The 20,758-nt window shown below is 41.6% G+C and overlaps 2 protein-coding genes across 26 annotated transcripts in view; both read left to right on the top strand.

The window, feature by feature from the left end:
• Positions 1–5,896, top strand: part of Fam184a (family with sequence similarity 184, member A) — a 118,243-nt gene extending 112,347 nt beyond the window's left edge. For 5 of the 22 annotated variants that reach the window (XM_006512893.4, XM_006512889.4, XM_006512894.4 and 2 more), the window contains 3 exons: positions 650–754; positions 3,497–3,699; positions 5,216–5,896. In XM_006512893.4, coding sequence (XP_006512956.1) covers positions 650–754; positions 3,497–3,699; positions 5,216–5,297 — 390 coding nt within the window. In that variant the 3' untranslated portion in view covers positions 5,298–5,896. Of the gene's footprint in view, positions 1–649; positions 755–3,033 lie in introns of all 22 variants that reach the window. The other 17 variants (XM_030245347.1, XM_006512895.4, XM_030245346.1 and 14 more) reach the window with 11 other exon arrangements.
• Positions 5,897–8,924: 3,028 nt separating this feature from the next.
• Mcm9 (minichromosome maintenance 9 homologous recombination repair factor) overlaps positions 8,925–20,758 on the top strand; it is a 93,692-nt gene continuing 81,858 nt past the window's right edge. The window contains exons 1-4 of one of the 4 annotated variants that reach the window (XM_006512856.4): positions 8,925–9,207; positions 12,897–13,215; positions 15,859–16,175; positions 18,716–18,797. In XM_006512856.4, coding sequence (XP_006512919.1) covers positions 12,912–13,215; positions 15,859–16,175; positions 18,716–18,797 — 703 coding nt within the window. In that variant the 5' untranslated portion in view covers positions 8,925–9,207; positions 12,897–12,911. The remainder of the gene's footprint in view (positions 9,208–12,896; positions 13,216–15,858; positions 16,176–18,715; positions 18,798–20,758) is intronic. The other 3 variants (XR_380074.4, XM_006512857.4, NM_027830.3) reach the window with 3 other exon arrangements.

Below are 20,758 nucleotides of genomic sequence, written 5' to 3'. Positions count from 1 at the left end.
AGGCTGTGGTTTAAATGCCAGAAAGAGATATACATAACTTAACAGTCCTGGCCAAGATGTGGTCTTGCCCATCATAGTCTTAGCTGTAGTCCCTCCTTCAAAGTAATCTGACAACTTGTCAGGGCTGTTTGATATCCTGTTTAGAGACAAGTTCTCTCTCTGTGTGTGTCTGGCATCTCTGCCTTTTCCTTTGCTGAGCCATGAGACTTGTGGGGAAATTCCAATTTGTTGGGGATCGTTGTTAGTTAGTTGTTAGTTACAATATTCCAGTAGCCAATAAAAGAGGCATGTGTCTCTTCAGTATTGTCTTCATTCCTGTCATTACAGTTGCGTGTACACAACACCTCAAGTACAAGTTAGAAGCCACAGTAGGCACCCCAAAGAGACAGGACATTAGTAGATCCTGTGGATAGGAATGAAGGGCTATTAAAGGGTATGGTCAAGTCCCTAGGCCTAAGGTTTAAAAGGTGCTAAAAAGTGACCTGCTAGCTATATTTGAGACACTGGCAATCAATTCTAGAGATGTTTAAATAAAATATATAAACCTTTATACTTCATGAAATTTTTAATGAAATGGCACGCACACATTTTAAGTTTGTAACTCTATAATAGAAAATGTTGAAAGGATGTTTATAATTCTTTTGCATAGGAGGATAATAAATTTTACCAGCTGGAATTAGTCAATCGAGAAACTAACTTCAACAAAATATTTAACACAAGTCCTACTGTTGGTGTTATTAACCCATTGGCTAAGGTATGTGCCATAGACACTGAAGTAGGGTTGTACTTAAACCTGGAGGGAGATGGGCTTGTGTGGAACAGGCAGCATAAGGTTAACACTGTCCAAAATGTCCTCTGACGTATAGTAACCTCCTGCTCAAGTCATTACTCCTTTTTGTTGTTCAATTCAGAATGGGCTACTCACGTATTGGTAATTTAGATCCTTAAAATACTGTATTCATATTGAAACACTCTGGCTCTACCTTTATTTTTTCCATATTCCTACAGAAAAGTAAAAGTCAATTTATTGTCACTGTCTTACTGAGCTCAGCCCTCTGTGCAGTTCAGAGACTCCAGCCCCAGATTCCCATAGCTCGTCCGTCCTAGCTCCAGATCTTCCAGCATAACTAAAGGTGACCCTGGAAGTGTCACTTTCCCATTTGTGAATGTTCTTGACAATTCAAGTATGGCCTTTCCTGATTCTTTATTATTCTCTTACAACAACTATGGAAAAGCCTTGAATTAGATCTGACTAACTTTTGTACATCATTGTCCCCTGGCCACACAGCCCTAGTGTTTAGGCATAGTGTGTATTCAATAAATGTGTTAACTTGTAAAACCTTATCATACCTCTTTAAACTATTCTGTAATTAAATCAAGTAACGACTAAATAAGTGTATATACTAACTTCATATGGATTATGAATCTCTTAGGATAAATTAGTAATATAATAAAGCTCATATTAAAGCTGGGTTGTTAATCCATATTTTATTGCTTCACATTGTGCTGATTTCTGCTACACTCTTACCCAGAAATTTTATTTTCAAAGTTTATGCAATTTCTCTGTTTAGATTCAGAATTTACTCTTTCTTCATCAGTACTTTACACTCTGAACTTAGTGTTTTGCAAACTAAAGAGCTAAAGCTCTGTCTTTAGAGTTCCATAAGGAAAACTCTCCATAAGTAATTGAATGGATGGACAGAATTAACTTAATGCTGAGTTTTCATTTTATTTGATTTTTGAAACAGTCTCATGTGGCCTATGCTGTCCTTAAACTCACCTTAGAGTCAAGGCTGGTCTTTTAAACACACTGTATAGCCAAGGCTAGCCTTGAACTCCTGACTACCTCTACCTCCTAATTGCTTGGAGTATAGTTGTTTGGTACCCACCTGGCTTTAATTTTATTTTTAAAACTGATAATTAAGAATAGCATGGCTTTTAACATGAAAACACTTTAACACTTGTGCACTAAACATACATACTAGTTGTAGTAATTGTGTGCTAGACATACGTCCATGTCTCAAAGACAAAGCATACTAGAAGTTTATGCATTTATTTTATCAGAATACTTTCTTCAGCTTTAAAACAACTACTTTAGACTTTTACCATAAGTATGGTTTTTTGTTTGTTTGATTGTTCATTTGTTTTATCTTGGGATTGGTTTTTAGAGATGGTCACACTATTCCACCCTGGCTAGTCTCACTATGTAGAACAGATTAGCCTTGGTCTCAAAGAGCACAGGTATTAAAAGTGTGGGCCACCACACCTGGCTATCAACTGTTTGATTTCTTAAGCAAAACAAAACAAACAAACAAAAACCCTAAGCCATCTCCAGAGTAAACGAAGAAAAGGCAAAAGATACAGTGTTGCGAGAAGCTCCCAGCTGCTGCTGATTGCTGATAGCTTTCCAGTGTTCACACTCTGTTCTCTGATGTTGGATACACTGTATCATAGACTGTCTGCCAGTCACAGGGTATGGCAGGAAGAAAACATCCACAGAAACGATATTATTTTCATTGAAGTAAAAGTTCTGTCATGTGAATTATTTCCATTTTTAAAAACTAAAATAACTTTGCAAGGAAAAACATCCACATGCATCCACCTGGAAAACCTGATAATATTCTGAGTCTTTTACAACGTACTAATTTTTATTCTCCATAAGGGTTGCCGCTCATCAATTCTTGAATTAGGAATATAATTCTTTGAGACTAAAGGTGATGTTTTGCAAGCTGACAGATTTCAAGGCTGCATTTGGCTTCCTCTTTTTTTTTTTTTTTTCATTTTAAATTCTGACTGGATGCAAAAAAATCAGCTACTCTATCTAGTCTTTAGCCTTTTTATTATGAGTTAGTTCATGATATTGCCAGTTAATTTAAAATGTAGGTTTAATGCTCCATACTTAGTTATCGCTCTTTAGAAACATGTCACAGAGAAAACATGAGATTATTTAAGTCCGCTTTAAATCTTCAGTAGAAATGTGAGATTTGTTCAAACTACAATGCCAAGCAGTCTTGTATTCCTTTTTTTTTCCAGGCAAGAACAGCCTCTCTTTGACAGATGGACAAAGTTCACGGACCTCTCTTTTAATATTAGACTTAACTTCACGCCTCCTAAATTTAGCCTAAACCCACTTACCCTTGTGGTATTTGAGGAACTTCCTACCTCTCTTGTTCCCTGCACTCTATACTCTGACCTAGTCTTCCCCTAGTCCACGGTGTGGTTCGAGATTCGAGATGAACCGTTCCTAAATGCCCCTTCCCCCGTGCTCTCTGTCTTGGTAGCATGTCTGTCCTTGAGGATTCCATGTAGAGGAGCACTTTTGAGGATCCCCAGACCACACTTTGGGTAACACTGGTTAATTTAACATCACAATTTGACACAACGTTTCCAAAAAGTTTTCCAAGCCAAATTTACCTTTCCTCCTCTTCCTGTTTCCTTTGTTGGCTCCGGTGCAGGGAATGAGTGTTCTCACGTGCGTGTGTTATTTTTAACGCAGCAAAAGAAGAAGAATGATAAGTCAGCAGCAAACAGGTTTGTGAGTGTTCCCAACCTCAGTGCTCTGGAATCCAGTGGCATGGGCAATGGACATCCTACCCGCCTGGAACCCATTCCCAATTCTCCAGCCCATGATGTTGAGTTCAACAGCAACAAGCCTCTTCCACAGCCTTTGCCACCCAAAGAGCCCAAGACATTTTTGAGGTGAGCCACGTCTCACCAGTAGCTTTTTTTTCCCCCTTCTTCTCAATTTTAACTTAAGAAATTTCCCTTTTTACATTACAGAAATCCACTACTCAAAAAACCTAAAAAAAAAAAAAAGAATGAGATAGTTTGAAAATGTTTTCCCACCTATCTAGAAAATTTTGACAGTGTCCAAAGGCTTTATTCTTATTTTATCAGTAGTGAGTTTTCTAAAAGTTCACATAATTCATGTGCTAAGAGTTTTTAATATTTATAGTTTACCAAGATTTTATTGGTGCAAACTTTAATTCCTAGAACTTTAAAATCATTTTTATTTATTAAAAATTTCATTTCTAATGCTTTACATATGTATTTTCTTTTATCAGGCTTATGACCATACATATACATATTGCCAAATTAAAAGAAAATTAAGCTCTGAGAACTTAATGCTGTAGTTAAATACAGATACATTTCAAAACAAACCAGTTTTAAACTAATTCTAGTTTAAAGTTGCCTCCAAGTTGATTAAATATATTAAGTAGATTTTGAAGGAAATGAAATTATTAAGTGATTACATGATTAAAATTAACAGTACTGTTTTATGCTCACTTTACTAGAACTGCTTTGTTGTTGTTGATTCAAGTGAATTTTTCTCTTATTTTTACTAAATCCTAATAACCCCACTGCTAAGCCGTCCAGGTGGGGTTTGTATTTCTGTTTTTAAGCTTAGTGATCTCTGATGTAGTTAGTGACTAATTAAAGAGTGTAAGAGGACAATGAGAACTAGTGGAGGCTGTGTCTGACTCTGTCTGCTGCTAAACCCTCTGTGTTGCTTGTTCCCGCGCGTGGGCGCTCAGGTATCAGTAAGATGCATGTGCATGAACTCAAGCAACGTGACCGCTGGACTTTCCATAGCACATTGTTGCGTGCCTTGTAATTCCCCCAGAGACGGTAGGGATGCTTTTGTTTTCTTAAGTAGCCCAAAGAACCTTAGGTAGTTAGAATTAAGATGTTAGAGCTTACAAAGTAAAATGAAAACTAGGCGTTAATGCACTCTTTGACGTATCTGATAGAATGCTGGAAGCTTAATGTAAATATGCAAATACTAGAGAGAACTATACTTTGATTTAGTTTAGCTCTAGTGAAGAGTGCACATAGGAGAATCAACCCCTGTGTCAGGTTCTGATCATTTTAAAGGGGAAAGTTGCCCAAAGGGGGGACACTATTTTGTTTGCTTTCCTCTCCCACAAACACTCAGTCTTTCAAACCTCAAAGATGAAACTGTTGTTTTTGCCAGTCGTTTACTTTTTGGATCCTAGCTAGAATAACTGACGTGGCTCCTCTGTCACAGAGTTCATGTGAGCTGCCACTGGAACTCTGGTCAGAGGAAGCACCCTAATGCAGAGTAGCCAGCCCTTCCATCCAGTTCTGACGTGGGGTACCAGTTGTGGAAATCAACGCTTGTATTTAATTGCTTTCCCATTGCTTTGCAAACTATTTAATCCTGGGTTACATGTCTCTCTTTTTATGAATTCAGTCCTCCTCAGAGTGAAGCTTCCCCAGTGGCTTCTCCAGACCCCCAGCGCCAGGAGTGGTTTGCCCGGTACTTCACATTCTGACTGAATTTTGCTGGCACAGCTCTGTGTGGACTGTTCCAAGAGCATGACTGCATAGGAATCATTATGTGGACAGGCCTTTCTATGTAAAACACTGTGAATGAGAAAGTGTTTGTCTCTCCGATTTGAAAATGCACTGTATTCCCTGTGATATTTATTGGAATCACTCTCTGAGGTACTATATTATGTGTGTAATTATAACAATTATTTTTATTTTAGATGGAAGTCTTAATCTTTGTAATTACTGCATAATAAATTTTGTTAGAACAAATGTTTTTCGTGGTTGTTTTCTATCAAGTGTGCTTTAAACACTTTTTAATACCAGGTATAAGACTTGTCAATAAGTTTTACTGCACTAATGATCATAAATTGTTACTTCAAGAGTCTTAATATCAATATAGGGAAATTTATTATTATCTTACATTGTTGTGTATAATTCTAACTATATAATTGTTAACATTTATAAATCCAGAATAAAAGAATTTATGTAAATTGTGTACTTCCAAGTATATGAATTCTTGTTGGTTTGTAGCTTTTTCTTTTTTGATTCCAATAGATGAGATGTAAACCTTCAATAAAGTTAGTATCTATGAGTAATATTACTTAGGGCTAAAGTTGGTATGTAAAAAAGGTCTACTATAATTTGTCTTAAAAGGAAGGTTATGCCAGGAATAGTGTATGTACTTTAATCTCAACACTTGAGATTACTGTGCACTGGAGGCCAACATGGTCTATTAGTGCCAGCTAGGCTATATAGTGAGACCTTGTCTTCAAAACAAAACACACAAACGCCTGCTTGCCAGTTTTCATAGTAGCATGGTTTCTGTTGACATATAAGATGTCATATTTGGGGGGTTTTATCCACTTTTTATGAGTGCCTATGTCTATGTGCATGTATTTTGAGTGCACGTATATGCACATACATGAAGAGGCCTAAAGTTGACGTCAGGAATCATCATGCATCCCCCTTTTACAGAATTTATTTTACAGAAACCTAGAGTTCACTGAGGTGATGAGTCTTATTAGCTGATCTCCTTCCTCCACCTTCCAGGATTGAAATTGCAGGTGGACAACCCTGCCCTCCAAGCAATTATGTGAGTTCCTAAGACCCCAACTCTTCCAGACCTTACATTTGTGCAGCAAGTGCTTTAACCCAAGCCCTTTCTCCTGCCCCACATTTCACTTAAGCTTTAGTCCACCTTAGCCAAATACTTTGTAGTGACTCTAAGATCAGTAGACGTCTCCAAAAAAGTTAGTTATGTTAAGTCACTTTTGCCTGCTAATAAGTAGTTTCTGTGAACTCTGTCACCAAATAGATGAATGTGGCTCATCTGATGGCTGCAGTGCCATGCACGAGATTCAGGTCAGGGTAGCTATCAAAATGGGCTTGTCTTGGGACTCACTTAGAGACATAAAAAATAAAATAAAATAAAAAATAAGTCTCTTCATCCCAAAAGGGAAGGGACCAATAGACCAAAGATTCTACCAAGTCTAGCTTCCCAAATGTGTTTATTTGGAGTTGATCACATGAGGTGGGTAATGCAGGCGAAGCTTGTACCACAGAAAGTCCCATGCAAAAGCCATGGGGTATGGCTCAGTGTCAAGAGTACTTGGTGAACCTGAGTTCAAGCCTATGACTCCTTACAGGTTGTTCTCTGACTTGCCTAAGTTTGAATCCCAGGATCCACCACAATAAATAAATAAATAAATAAATAAATAAATAAATAAATAAATAAATAAATAAAATTCTATACTTTTTAAAAATGTATCACTCCAAGTCATTTTTAAAACCTCTTACCTACTTTTATGAGGATGGATAGGAGAGAGTGGTGACTGGGATGAGAAGTAAAGGTCTTCTGTGGGTCCTAAAACCCCTCTTCTCTCCAAGATGGAATGTTCACAACTCAGTTGTCATTACCATAGACCTGGCTATCAGTTTTATTGCCCGGCTCACTATAGGCCATGGTCTTCTGCAAGCTAATAGCTCTCTCTCTCTCTCTCCCTCTCTCTCTCTCTCTCTCTCTCTCTCTCTCTCTCTCTCTCGTGTGTGTGTGTGTGTGTGTGTGTGTGTATACACCTGTGTAAAGGCTATACTACAAGACTTAAGAGTGCTCTATTAGCCATTTATGGTGGTTCACACCCATAATCTTAAGAAGCAGAAGGACCGCAGACTGGAGGCTATTGTGAGCTACCTAACAAGACTGTGTCTCAAAAAAAATTTAATACTTCTACTCATTGTAGAGTCAAAAACGCAACCCTTACCTCAAAAGGAGAGAACAGTTTATCCTGGAACAAACTATGAGTGGCTATGGTCCAGTTTCTCCCCTTCCGTGGTCCAATGTACTAATAGTGCTCCAATGTGTGAAGTTTTTATAGGGACATAAAATCATTAAGATTGAACCAATGTATCATACAGGTGTACTGCTTAATTTCAAATGTCAACTTGCCTTAACCAAGAATTACCTCAGAAAAGAGATTTTTTTTTTTTTTGCTTGTTTGTTTTGTTTTGTTGAAATGTATCTGGCTGTCCTGGAACTCACTTTGTAGATCAGGCTGGCCTTAAACTCACTGAGATCAACCTGCCAGAATTAAAGGCCTTTGCCACCATGCCTAGCTGAGAAGGGAGTCTGAATTAAGGAACTGCCTGTATCAGATTGACCAGTAGGAATGTCTTTGAGACATTGTATCCTTAACTGATGTAAAAAGAGGGCCTGGCCCTAGGAAGTAACACCCTTAGGCTCTAATGTAGAAAGTCTTCAGGAACAATTTGAAGTTCAGAAAAACACTTATTAGTTGAGCTAGGGACATTTTGAGATCAGGGAACATGAACGGTGGCAGCACGTGCTGACATGACTCTCTTGCTGAAGCTGAGTTGGGGTCAAGATAATGAATTTCTTTTTTGTTTTTGTTTTTTCGAGACAGGGTTTCTCTGTGTAGCCCTGGCTGTCCTGGAACTCACTCTGTAGACCAGGCTGGCCTCGAACTCAGAAATCTGCCTGCCTCTGCCTCCCAAGTGCTGGGATTAAAGGCGTGCACCACCACGCCCGGCCAGATAATGAATTTTTTATATCCAATTTTGCCCTCAGCTGCCTGATTTGATTTAATAAAAATTGCTGATAGGTAGATGTGCAGTCAGAGGATTTAAAGTAGAAGTGACTTCACAAAACCGTAACACCACTTATAAAATTTAGCTCGAAATGGATCAGAGAACTACACGAAATGGAAAATATTGTGACGTGGAAGTAGGCAGATTCCTTAAATACATCGCCAACCCAAAAAAAAAAAAAAAACAAAAACAAAAAAAAAACAACAAAATCACTTGTGTTCTAAGATATCTGAAGGTGCAAACCAAAGTCGAGTCCCAGATCGCCCACATCCCGCCCTAATACGTCACCAGGGTTCCCCTTCTCTCCGCCCTAGTCTCCACCCCGCGTTCGCCCATCACCAATCCGCGGAATTCCTGCCAGCCTGAATTATCCACTTCACCCTAAACCCGCCCTCGAAGCCGGTGTCCCGCTCAAACCCCGCCCCATGCCTCCGAGACCCGCCCCTCAGACGTCTTGTCCGGCCCAAACCCCGCCTCCAGCTCCCCGAGTCCCGCCTCTCTCCCTGCTCCCGCCTCCCGCTCGCAGACTCCAGCGTCCGTCCTGGCGCGCGCCCGCCTGCGTCCGCACCCGGAAGAAGCCCCAGCGGCCGGAAAGTTGAGGCAGTGCGCGGCTCGGGGTCCGCGGGAAGCTCAAGTCCTTCAGAGGCCGAGCGAGAGCAGCGCGAAGAAGCCTGCGCGCCCCCGCGCAAGGCGGCCCCCTCGAGCGGCCGCGCGCACGCCCCGCCCCCTCCAACGCCGCGCGGGTCGGGCTGGGGCGACCACGGCCGCAGCGCGGTCCCGGCGACCAAGACAGTGCGTGTTGAGCCCGTAAGTGACCACCGCAGCGTGAGGTCCCGGGGGATCGTTTCCCTCCCGTGGTTAGCGTCAGGTCTCGTCCGCATCCTTTAATTTCTAAACTCCCCGCAGGGCTGGGAGGCCACAGCCAACCACCTGTGGATTAGAAGCGAATTTCCAAATGCTTTCCAAAGCATCCCTCCGCTAGGCTCTCGCTCGCCAGGCGGCCTGGAGGCGCGCAATGAGCGCGCACCCGCGAATGGCGCGCAACGCGGGATTGAGACGCGCGGGGCGTGGCCACAGCTCCCGAGGGGCGGGGCTACGCGAGCCTAGGTGAGGGACAAGGCTCTATCCCCAAACTGCTCTTTTTGGCGCCACCTTGCAGTGGATAGTATGAAATAAAGCAAAGCCATTTTATTTGTTTGGATGCCAGAGGCAAGAGGAGAGAGAATTTGATAGTTGTACAACCATCGTCCCCCCTCCCCTAGACAGTAAATGGCTTAAGTTTGTAACGGGATGCCTGAGTTTATAGGTTGATAAACTTGTCTAATTGCACGGATGTTGGAAAAAAAAAAAAAGAAGAAGAAAGCTGTGTTTAAAAAATATCGGTCTGTTTAACACTGTAATTTACCGGTTTAACTAGGCAAACATTTAACCTGCCCCTGTTAGGAACTTAAAATTCTTTGCCCGCCCTCTTTCTGCGCTGTTGGAGTTGGGTATGTTGTTAATTGTTGTTTCGGATTTCTGCTCTACATTCACTTTGTATTTGTAAAATCGTAAAGATATTCCTTTGGTCACTCTTGAGGGTAGTGCTGTGATTTTTTTTTCCCAGCTAAGATCCACATCATGAAATACTATGATCCCTTTCCCAAATAATCTCTTTTTTTACTCTTGGCTGATTGATTATGCTATTACCTAACCAAAACCAAGTCGCTTAGTATTTTAGTGTTGGCTTACTTTGACTGATTCTCTGAAAAATACTCTCTTAATCTCATACCAGCCTCCTGTACTTGTCAGTGTTCTTGGCTTAAGTGTGATGCAACTTTATACTTTATACCTCCCAGCTGAGCAGGTGTTCAGAGAGGGCAGAATCAGTAGCCAGTGTGATCCACCTCAGGGATGCCAAACTGAACTTTAACTGAACTATATCTAGTCTTCTTTAGTCATAGTATTTATAGAGGATGATATATGTTACATAAATAAAATAAGTCCAATATAAACCACACCTTTGCTAAGGTGCTTAGAGCTAGTATGGAATCTCCAGGGCAGTTCATGGTTTCTTCTCTGGTACTTGTCAGCTCATTTAAATTGAAAATCAATCAATCAATCTCTGTGTGTGTGTGTGTGTGTGTGTGTGTGTGCGCGCGCGCACACGTGTGTGTGTGTGTGTGTGTGCGCGCGCACGTGCACACGTGCACCTGAATGTTCTGTGCAGCACATGTGTTGCCATCAGAGTCCAGGGGCATCAGATCCCCTGGAACTAGAGTTACGTGCAACTGTGAGCCCTTCCTATCATGGTGATGGGATCCAAATCCAGGTCCCCTAGAAGAGCAGCACGTGCTCTCAGCCTGTGCTGTCTGTCCAGAACCACCTTCTCACTCTTACTCACGTTACCTTCTTAGTCCTTCTGGAATGGTTTGCTTTAGATCGTCACTTGGGTCTCCGAGGGCCTGGTACCTTTTACTGTGCTTTTTCTTTCATTTGTGAGGATACTGGCTTGTGCATGGTAGACATTAGGAAGTGCATATAGAATCAGGTGTAGGATTTGTGATATGACAGTACATATGAACATGAGATAGGCTCCCTATGTTTGTAAATACACATTTGAGAAAGAAAGACTTGCTCAGAGAGTCAAATAGGTGAAGTAGAGTATATATAATATTTCTTTGCAGTCTTATTGTCCGAAACGTAATGCTCCCATCTTTTTTTGCCTAGCTTTTCTCCACCTGTAACAACTGCTCTTGTTGAAGCCCGTCATTCCCCTATGCTAACAAGAGAAAGCAGGAAACAAACTTACTACAGTGTATAATCCTAAATCAAGTCACTAGTCATGTTAGAACTATCAATCTGATTAACGGTATGCTTTGTTTATGAAGCTGTGTGTGTGTGTGTGTGTGTGTGTGTGTGTGTGTGTGTGTGTGTGTGATGATACATGACTGTAATCCCAGCACTTGGAAAACAGAGGCAGGAGAATTACTGCAAACTCAAATCCAGCCTGGGCTACATAATAAGTTCTAAGTTAGCCTGCCCAGCAGAGATGGCCTCAAAAAAATCCACTAAAGGCAGGGATGAGGGAGGGGAGGCCCAGAACTTCCTCCAGATTGCATATTAATTATAATATGTTAATAAAGGGCTAGCAAGGAGAAAGATTGGGGAAAACATGAGGAATACTTTGTGCTGTTTAATACGTTGCACTAGCAACCAATTTCACGAATTAACATTAACTTCACTATTTTTCTGTTTGTTTTTAAGAAAACACTTTTACAGTCAGGGTCTGTAATAAGCTTGTATACATTAAGTCATGAATTCCCAGGGAACAGGGACCACCAGCACAGGCTCCCTGCCAGACCTCACACAGCATGCTTCTCTGCGTGCGTGCCTGCAATGGGCTGGTGCTCACCCTGAATGGCTCTCTCAATGGCCCCCTGGCTCTTCGAGTGCTCGGGATCTTCAGAATGCCCATGAATCCTGGAAAGAACCTTACCTGTAATCTGTGCGTTTACAGCAATGCCATCAGCATGCTGACACTGCAATCTCTCCCTGTGTCTCCCTGCAATCTGTGATGATTACGGGACATTCTTTGGAGCAGCACCCAGTCCTTTGATGTCTACAACCTGTCCTGTAGATTTGCATGTATATGGCCAACAAAACTCCTCTATGTTTTCTAAAAGGCTTGGAGAACACAGAACAGAAACTCTCCTCTTTAAAATTTATCATTTTCTGGAATTAAGATGGCTGTTGCATCAGGAAGAACCTCTTGATTTTTTTCTTTTTATTTTATTTGTGCTCACACAAATAGATGTGTGTGTGTGTGTGTGTGAGAGAGAGAGAGAGAGAGAGAGAGAGAGAGAGAGAATGAGAATATGGATGCATGTATACTATAACATCTGTGTGGATGTCAGAAGAAACTTTAGGGCATTGATTTTTACCTGCCACTTTGAGACATGGGCTCTCTTGTTTCTGTAGCTGCACTGTATAGTCTAGAATAGTTGGCAGCTTGAGCTACTGGGTCCGATTCCCATCTCTACCACCCATCTCTCAGTGGAATTGCATATGTGCTATGTGCTACTGTCCAGCTGGTCCCAGGCACCCGGACTTGGGTCGTCAGGCTTGTGCTGCCAACACTGAGCCTCCCCCGTGGCCTCAACTTCACTGATTTTGACTTTTCAAGACAGGGTTTCTCTGCATAGCCCTGGCTGTCCTAGAACTGTCTTTGTAGAAACAGGGTAGCCTAGAACTCAGCAAGCTCCACCTGCCTCTGCCTCCTGAGTGCTGGAATTGGCAGGCGTGCATCACCTTGGCCTAGCAACTTCACTGAATTTTAAAGCACATTTTACATAACTACAATAGATAATTCATCTATAGGTAATATTGAATTCAGATATTTTATGAGTACTGTGTGACCTAAAGCTGGGATGGTTTGTAAGCAAAGGATGATTTTGGTAAATTGTGTGCAAAGCTTGAACAGCAAAGGTATAATACTGTCTTTTCTTTCTTTTTAGTACCCACCCTTCAAGATGAATAGTGAGCAGGTCACCCTGGTGGGTCAGGTGTTTGAGTCCTATGTTTCAGAGTACCATAAGAACGATATTCTTCTGATCCTGAAAGAAAGAGATGAAGATGCTCACTACCCGGTTGTGGTTAATGCTATGAGCCTTTTCGAGACCAACATGGAAATTGGGGACTATTTCACCGTGTTCCCCAATGAAGTACTAACAGTTTTTGACAGTGCACTTCGAAGGTCAGCCTTGGCAATTCTGCAGTCCCTTCCTGAGACGGAGGGGTTATCCATGAAGCAGAATCTTCATGCCAGGATATCAGGTAAGGCATAAGAGTATGTTGTTGGCGTGTAGTGTTCTGGGAAGACTTAGATAAATTGAAACACATATGGGACTCAGAGCACTAAGAAATAATTGTCATTCTGAGGCTCAGCAGGTAAATGTGCTTGCTGCCAAGGTTGATAGCCTGAGTTTGATCTTTTATAGAGAGAACTGAGCCCTAACAGTTGTCCCCTCACCTCCACATGCACACTATCACAGGTGTCTGTGCGCGCATGCGCGCGCGCACACACACACACACACACACACACACAAAATACATCTAAAAGGAATTTAAAAAAAATAATTGATGTTTATATTTAAAGTACATATCTTCTATATGACAAATAATAATAATTGTCTTCTGGGCATAGGATCTGGGCACAGGATACTTGCCATGCCAACCTCAGGGAGGGAGGAAATATGAAGACATCGGTGTACTACAACATAAAATTGTAATCTACAACAGCTTTGTATGACTAGTAACAATAAAATATTGATAATGTATGAATTAGAGAAGATCCTGCCCCACCCCCACCCCCGTGACCTTCAGAACTATTTTACAAGATCACAGTGAGGGGTGTGCTGCTCAGCTACCAGGAACTTGGTACATGCTTGTTGATGCGCGTGTGTGCGCACTGGCATGGGTATGTTTCTGCATGTGGGTGTGAATGTGTGAGAGGCCAGGCCTCCATGCCTTACCACCCCAGCTTTTTAGATAGTACAAAGATTTTGGTTGCAAATTGTCACTTTTGCTTAGTGTTGTGTTGCCTTTGTCTTTTTATTATAAAATTCCAGCAACATAGTATGAAAGAGAAATCTTTTTTTTGTTGTTTTTTGGGGGGGGCGGGGGTTGGTTGGTTTGCTTGTTTTGGGTTGTTGTTTTATTTTGGTAGGCGAGCTCAAGATAAGGGTTTTCCTGTGTCTAGGACTGGCTGTCTGTAGACCAGGGTGGCTTAAGGACTCAGAGAGCTACCTGTTTCTGCTTTCTAAGTGCTTGACTTGAGTTAAAGGCATGTGCTGCCACCACCAGCTGTCAAGAAACCTGGGTATTAAGCCAGATGTTAAATGACTCACACTTTTAATCTGAGTAGTTTAGAGGCGAGGCAGGTAGGTTTCTGAGTTTAAGACTATACTGAGTTCCTGAACAGCCAGAGCTATATGAGACTCTGTCTCTCATTTTTGTTGTTGTTTTTTTTGTTGTTGTTGTTTTGTTTTGTTTTTTCGAGACAGGGTTTCTCTGTATAGCCCTGGCTGTCCTGGAACTCACTCTGTAGACCAGGCTGGCCTTGAACCCAGAAATCCGCCTGCCTCTGCTTCCCAAGTGCTGGGATTAAAGGCATGTGCCACCACTGCAACCACCAATGAGACTATGTCTCAAGTGTGTATATATATATATGTATATATATATTTATTTATATTTGAAACCCTATGGCCTCAGCTTCCTGAGATTGCTAGAATTACCGACACACAACCAACTTGATTTGATTTTTCCTGTCAATGATTCCTAAGCTACCTTGTGATCATTGGTGCTGTTGCTAGGTTTTCAGAGTATCTGTATCAACAGGCCAAGAGTGCCGACCCAAGAAACTGAAGCCACTGTGATACTTACTATAGCTATTCCTTAACAGCTCAGCAGATCCAAAAGATTGCCAACCAGATTTATACTGGATCTTAGCCAACAGGCTGAGAAACAATACTTACTAAATTTTTCAGCCACTAACTTTTAGAATGAATCTTGCAGTGTCAGCCAGCCCAGCAAGCACTACTGATAAACCCATTAGAAATAACCTTGGCTAGCAGGACTGGCAACTTTGCACCCCAGTGGTGTGGCTTAGCTGGGCTCGTGGCTTTTGCATAATATTTTTTCTTTGGCATATGCAAACCTTTCAGTTGCCTCTTTTCCTAGTATTGAAAACCACATGCTTTTGAAAGGATGAAGTGATAGTGTGGATAAAGTTTTATACAAACCAAAGCTTGCAAACAGTCATATTTAAATTCCGAATCCGAGACAAATGGGCCTGTTGGTCATCCTGTTACCATCTCTTTGTTACTCTTTTGGTTCATTGAGTGATCACTAAATAGATTGATCTTCTGTGCGTCAGGTGGCAGAATTTTGTCTGTGCTCCTGAGACTGTCTTTCTGAGAGCCCATCTTTCTTAGCCCTGTTGGTAATTTCTAGAGATGTGCTTTCAAACGAGTCCACCACTTTCTGTTGTTTGAGATCTGGAGTTATTTTCTTAATTGGGTTGATGATCTGATTTTTTTCTTTAAGTAAAACACAAACATGGTCATGTGCTTGCTGTACAGCCATAAAGTCCTGAGTTTAGATCCTTAGCATCCAGGTATAGCGCTGGGTGTGGTAGCAAGCACTCTGGAGGCAAACAGGAGAGTTCTTGAGGCTTGCTGGCCAGACAGTCTCATGGGAGAGACTTGGTCACACAATACACTGTGGGTAAATAATTTAGGAAGGTATTAGACAGGAGTATCTGGTCTCTACACAGATGAACCTACCCGCACACACACAGTAAACATTAAGACATAAACATTCCTCCCCTGAAATATTACTATAGTATTTTCTGGGAACAAAATAACATTCTGTGGAGTCAGCTATCAAAAGTGTAAGTTGATGTCATCTTTTCATTAGGTTTGCCTGTTTGTCCAGAACTGGTCAGGGAACACATTCCCAAAACCAAGGATGTGGGACACTTCTTATCTGTCACTGGGACAGTGATCCGAACGAGTCTGGTGAAGGTCTTGGAGTTCGAGCGGGATTACATGTGTAACAAATGCAAGCATGTGTTCATGGTGGAGGCAGACTTCGAGCAGTATTACACCTTCAGTCGGCCATCGTCATGTCCAAGTTTAGCCAGCTGTGACTCCTCAAAATTCTCTTGCCTCTCAGACTTGTCTTCATCTCCAGCCAGATGTCGGGATTACCAGGAAATCAAAATTCAGGAGCAGGTAAATGATCAAGTCAGTGAGAAAAAATAACAGATTTGGACAAGTTTTCTACTACAGTCGGATGGTGGGGATTGGAGACTATAAAACGGAAATGAATAGCCTTGTACCTTCACTTTGTGGGAGATCAGAGTCAAAGCTGTCAAACGTACTGGGATGTAGGATTTAGAAACCATGCAGCCACTGTTTTGGAGCCCTGATGAGATTTTAGAACCATTGAGTTGCATTAAAATTTAAAAGCAGATATTAGAGCTAGAGAGATGGCGCTGTGGATTACAGCGCTTGCTGCTGCTCTTGCAGAGGACTCCGTGGGGTTCCCAGCACCTACAAAGTGCTGCCTGCAACTCCTCCTCTGGACTCTGCTGGCACTCCATGTGCATGATGCACAGATAAAAAACACCCATAACATAAAGTAAAAATAAATAAATGAATATATTAATTATATATATATTAAACATTCTAAACTAGCTGCATTTAGAAATATGATAAAAATTCAGTCAGTTTAACTGGTTGCCAAACATTGGCAAATCAAGAGATTGGAAGTTTGGTTTTTAACAAATAAAGAAGAACCTGATTTCCTTTCCTTAAATAATGTAAATAAGGAGATAGGCAGCTTAAGGGCAGCATGTAGGCTCTTCAGTGTGGAGTTCTTACACTTCACTTTTCTTAGCCCTCTATTGTTTTATTTAAATAGGTCTCACTCCAGCATCTAGACCTGGAACTCCCCATGAGTGAGAGTACCTTCTGAGAAATGCTGTTTGAAGCTGGCCCTTACAGTTAGTTCTAACTTTTCCCATCCTGTAACCATTCTGTGTCATTCTGCTTATACACTGAATGTTCAGTCTGTTTACAGTCAACCAACTTAAAGAGTACAGTGTAGTCAATCTCACTATGCTTTGGACTCTGATATACCTGTCCCCTACCTCTCCATCATGACTTAATTCATGCCTCTGACTCAGAACAGCGTGTGAAGATGTGGCGACAAGACTAAGACCACTCACTGGAAGTATCGAGGTGTTGAAAGCAGTGCCTCCCTCCACAAAGAATGTTGAAAGTAACATGTGGGCATAGACTGATACTATCTGTCTGTAGCTTTGTATGCGGTTCTGAGACAACCCGGCCAGAAGAAGAGTTTCCTCTCTTGTGAGATTCCCGTAAAAGAGCAAGACTGGCGTGCTTCGTTCCTCTTACAGTTCCATGTCTGCTGTGCTGTTCAGTTAACAGAGAGGGCAGCTTTGCTCAGTAGACATCCAACTGCTTCAGAACACAGCAGGCCCACACTTGGGTAAATGATAGCAAAGATCAGGTGGTTTCTTTCACTTGATACCCTGCCACAGCACGCATCCCAGGTTGACCTCAAACTCATGGTAATCCTCCTGCCACAGCCTCCCAAGGGCTGAGGTGGAGATTGTAGAAATGTGCCACCATGCCGAGCTTTTTTCACCATTCCTGACAGTTGCCTTCTATTCCTGTGGTGATGTATAACCATCGTCATGTATAACCACCATAGGATGGTGGCTTCCATTTCATGACACCTGTATTCTAGTCAGAAAACTGAGGAAGGAAAAATGATGGTCAGATGTGAACCTATCATATAATCGTCTTGTCAGCCTGCCATTACATGTTTGCTTACCTGTCATTGGCCAGGACTTAATCTTATGACCACACCTAGCTTCACGGGAACTTGGGAAACAGTCATTTCTAAGGTCATGTCTACGAGGAATAAAGCCAGCGGTCTGTTACTAAGGAGTAGTCCCAGGGACCAGCTGGTTTTCCAGGACTTCAGACTAGAGGTTATGAAAGAAAGAAGTTGTTAGAATATGTATTTTAACCATCTACAATGTAGATTATAGTGGGGAATATTCCTCATATTTGGTGTTACAGTTTTATTCTACCTTAGTGAATTCTTGGTTTGTAGTTTTATTTGTGTGTATGTGCATGTATAAGAATCTCTGTGTATGGATGCCCAGAGGTCAGAGGGTGGCGGGTCAGGTGGAGCTGGAATAGCAGGTGGTGTGAAACTGGTCATCTGGAAGTTCAGGAAGAGCTTATAACTGCTGAGACATCTCTCTAGTGCCTAGTATTAGTGAATATTCATTCATATTCTCTCTCTCCCTCTCTCTCTCTCTCTTCCTCTTTCTCTCTCTTTCTCTCTCTCTCTCTCTCCCTCCCTCCCTCCCTCCCTCCCTCCCTCCCTCTCTCTCTCTCTCTCTCTCTCTCTCTCTCCTGTCTTTCTCTCTTAACTTAGAGTCTTATGACATAGCCCAGCTCTCCTGAAACTATGAAGACCAGACTGGCCTTGAGCTCACAGAGATCCACTGGCCTCTGCCTTTCCTGTGCTGGGTTTAAAGAAGCATACCAACAGCTAGTGTTAGTGAAGTCTGAAGCTGGTATTAGTCATAGTTTTTAATGAAAATTCCTTAAGACTTATCATAATCAAACTATATTATAATACGAGAAATGGAAGCAGTTTCGAGTGCCCCGTGTTTGGGATCTTTAGCATCTAGTGAAGCACACCCCTTTTCTTATCTTTCGCTTGCTAGGTGCAAAGGCTGTCTGTTGGAAGTATCCCACGGTCTATGAAAGTTATTCTGGAAGATGACCTAGTTGACAGTTGCAAATCTGGTAAGCAATTACCTTTTAGTTTTTGAGATGGCAGTTCTGTGTTACTCTGGTTAGTTTTGAACTCTTGGGTCTGTGTGGTCCTCAACTCCTCCCCCTCCTACCACCTACCTCCACCCCAGCAGTTGGGGCTATAGATGGGTGCTACTGTATGTAGCCAGCAAGAGTAAACTTTTGGTAGTAGGAGGGTCTGAATAGTCATTATTTATTTTTATGTCCCACAAAGTTACTGACAAGGGACGGAGGGCATTAAGTGGTCACCTTGTGAAGAGTTAGGCTTAGAGAGAGAGGAAGGAAGAGCTAAGCTGGGGCTTAGAAGTCTCCTGCTGCTCACATTGTCCCTTCTGACAAGGAACTAGACTTACCTAACCCCATGTAAAGAACTAAGCAGCAGGACTGGAGCATAGACCCAGATCACTGAGTTCTGACCCACGCCTCTCTTCAGTCAGGCATCATGCTTAACAGGGCCATCTCAAAAGGGTTGCGGTGGATTGGGCAGTCAAAGGACTCAGATGGGACTGTCAAGTGTGACTAAAAACTTAGTGATACCTAAGCAAAAGGCATCATTGTTTCTCTCAGCTGTGTGCTGATGACACCCGAGTGTCACAGGTTTTGAAAAAGAATATTCTCAGTAGAGAACAGTGTTTCCATGTAGTGATTGAACCTGAATTATGTCTACACTGAAATCTTAAGCCGTATTTCTTTCAGCTGTCATTCATAATAAAGGACAGGTAAAAGCAGTATGTTAACAGATCTTTGCCCCATTACCCATAGCTGTAAACCTAAGAAATCAAAAGGCAGAATTCACACTCCTCAGAGCAATGAAGTGGATTGCCGTGCTAACAACTGTGATAAAGATCAAAGGGATGGATCTGACTGGGGATATCTGCAGGACTCCAGATGCTGGGGAAGGGAAAGGGGCAGAGAGTGGACTGTTTAAGTGGAAGAACTGTAGCTTTACCAATAGTGTACATATTAACTGTAGGAAAATACACAGCTTTTAAGTGAATGTTCTGTTTCTGTAAACTTCAAAGTTACAATGATCACATAAATCTGCCATTCAAAAAGTACTTGCACATATGAAACCATTTGTGTATTTGGGGTTTTTTGGTTTTTGGGTGGGGGGAATTGTTTTTGTTTATTTGTTTGTTTTTGTTTTTCGAGACAGGGTTTCTCTGTAAAGCCCTGGCTGTCCTGGAACTCACTCTATAGACCAGGCTGGCCTCGAACTCAGAAATCCGCCTGCCTTTGCCTCCCAAGTGCTGGGATTAAAGGCGTGGGCCACCACTGCCCAGCTTGTAGTTTAAGTGTTTTTAAATGTTCTACAAATGCAAGGTAATTTTAGTATAATAATAGGTAACACTAAGTTGAGATTCCATTAATTTATATGTGTACATACATATACATATATATGTATATATACATACACATACATATATATGATCTAATTTTCATTATAGTATCATGACTGATACTATAATTTGCCCAAGAATGGTGGCAAGAAGATTTACACCCATTCCTAATGAGATTGTTATTCTTGGCCATTCTTCCATACTCTGTTTTCTATATAATCACTGTTTATAGAAATTGATTTCTACTATATTGAAAGTTATGGCCCTCATTTAATGAATATTGAAAGAACCTCAGTATAATCTATTAGAGTGAAGATAATAAGGGGGTGTTTCAAGTAAGTATGTATTGAAACTTATTCCAGTTATTTTTATCTAAAACTTTTAAGAGGGAATACAGTAAAATGACATTATTCTAGATTGACCTTGCAAGGTGTATGAAAATTCTTGGAAACACATATGTAAAACACTGTGTAGCCCTGGCTGTCCTGGAACTCACTTTGTAGACCAGGCAGGCCTCGAACTCAGAAATCCTCTTGCCTCTGCCTTCTGAGTGCTGGGATCAAAGGTGTGCGCTACCACGCCCTGCTCTGGATATCACATTCTTAAATACAT

Source organism: Mus musculus, chromosome 10, assembly GCF_000001635.26.
Source record: "Mus musculus strain C57BL/6J chromosome 10, GRCm38.p6 C57BL/6J".
In the NCBI taxonomy this organism is placed as follows: domain Eukaryota; kingdom Metazoa; phylum Chordata; class Mammalia; order Rodentia; family Muridae; genus Mus; species Mus musculus.
The sequence above is the reverse complement of the archived record's forward strand: the minus strand, read 5'-3'. Positions and strand labels throughout refer to the sequence as shown.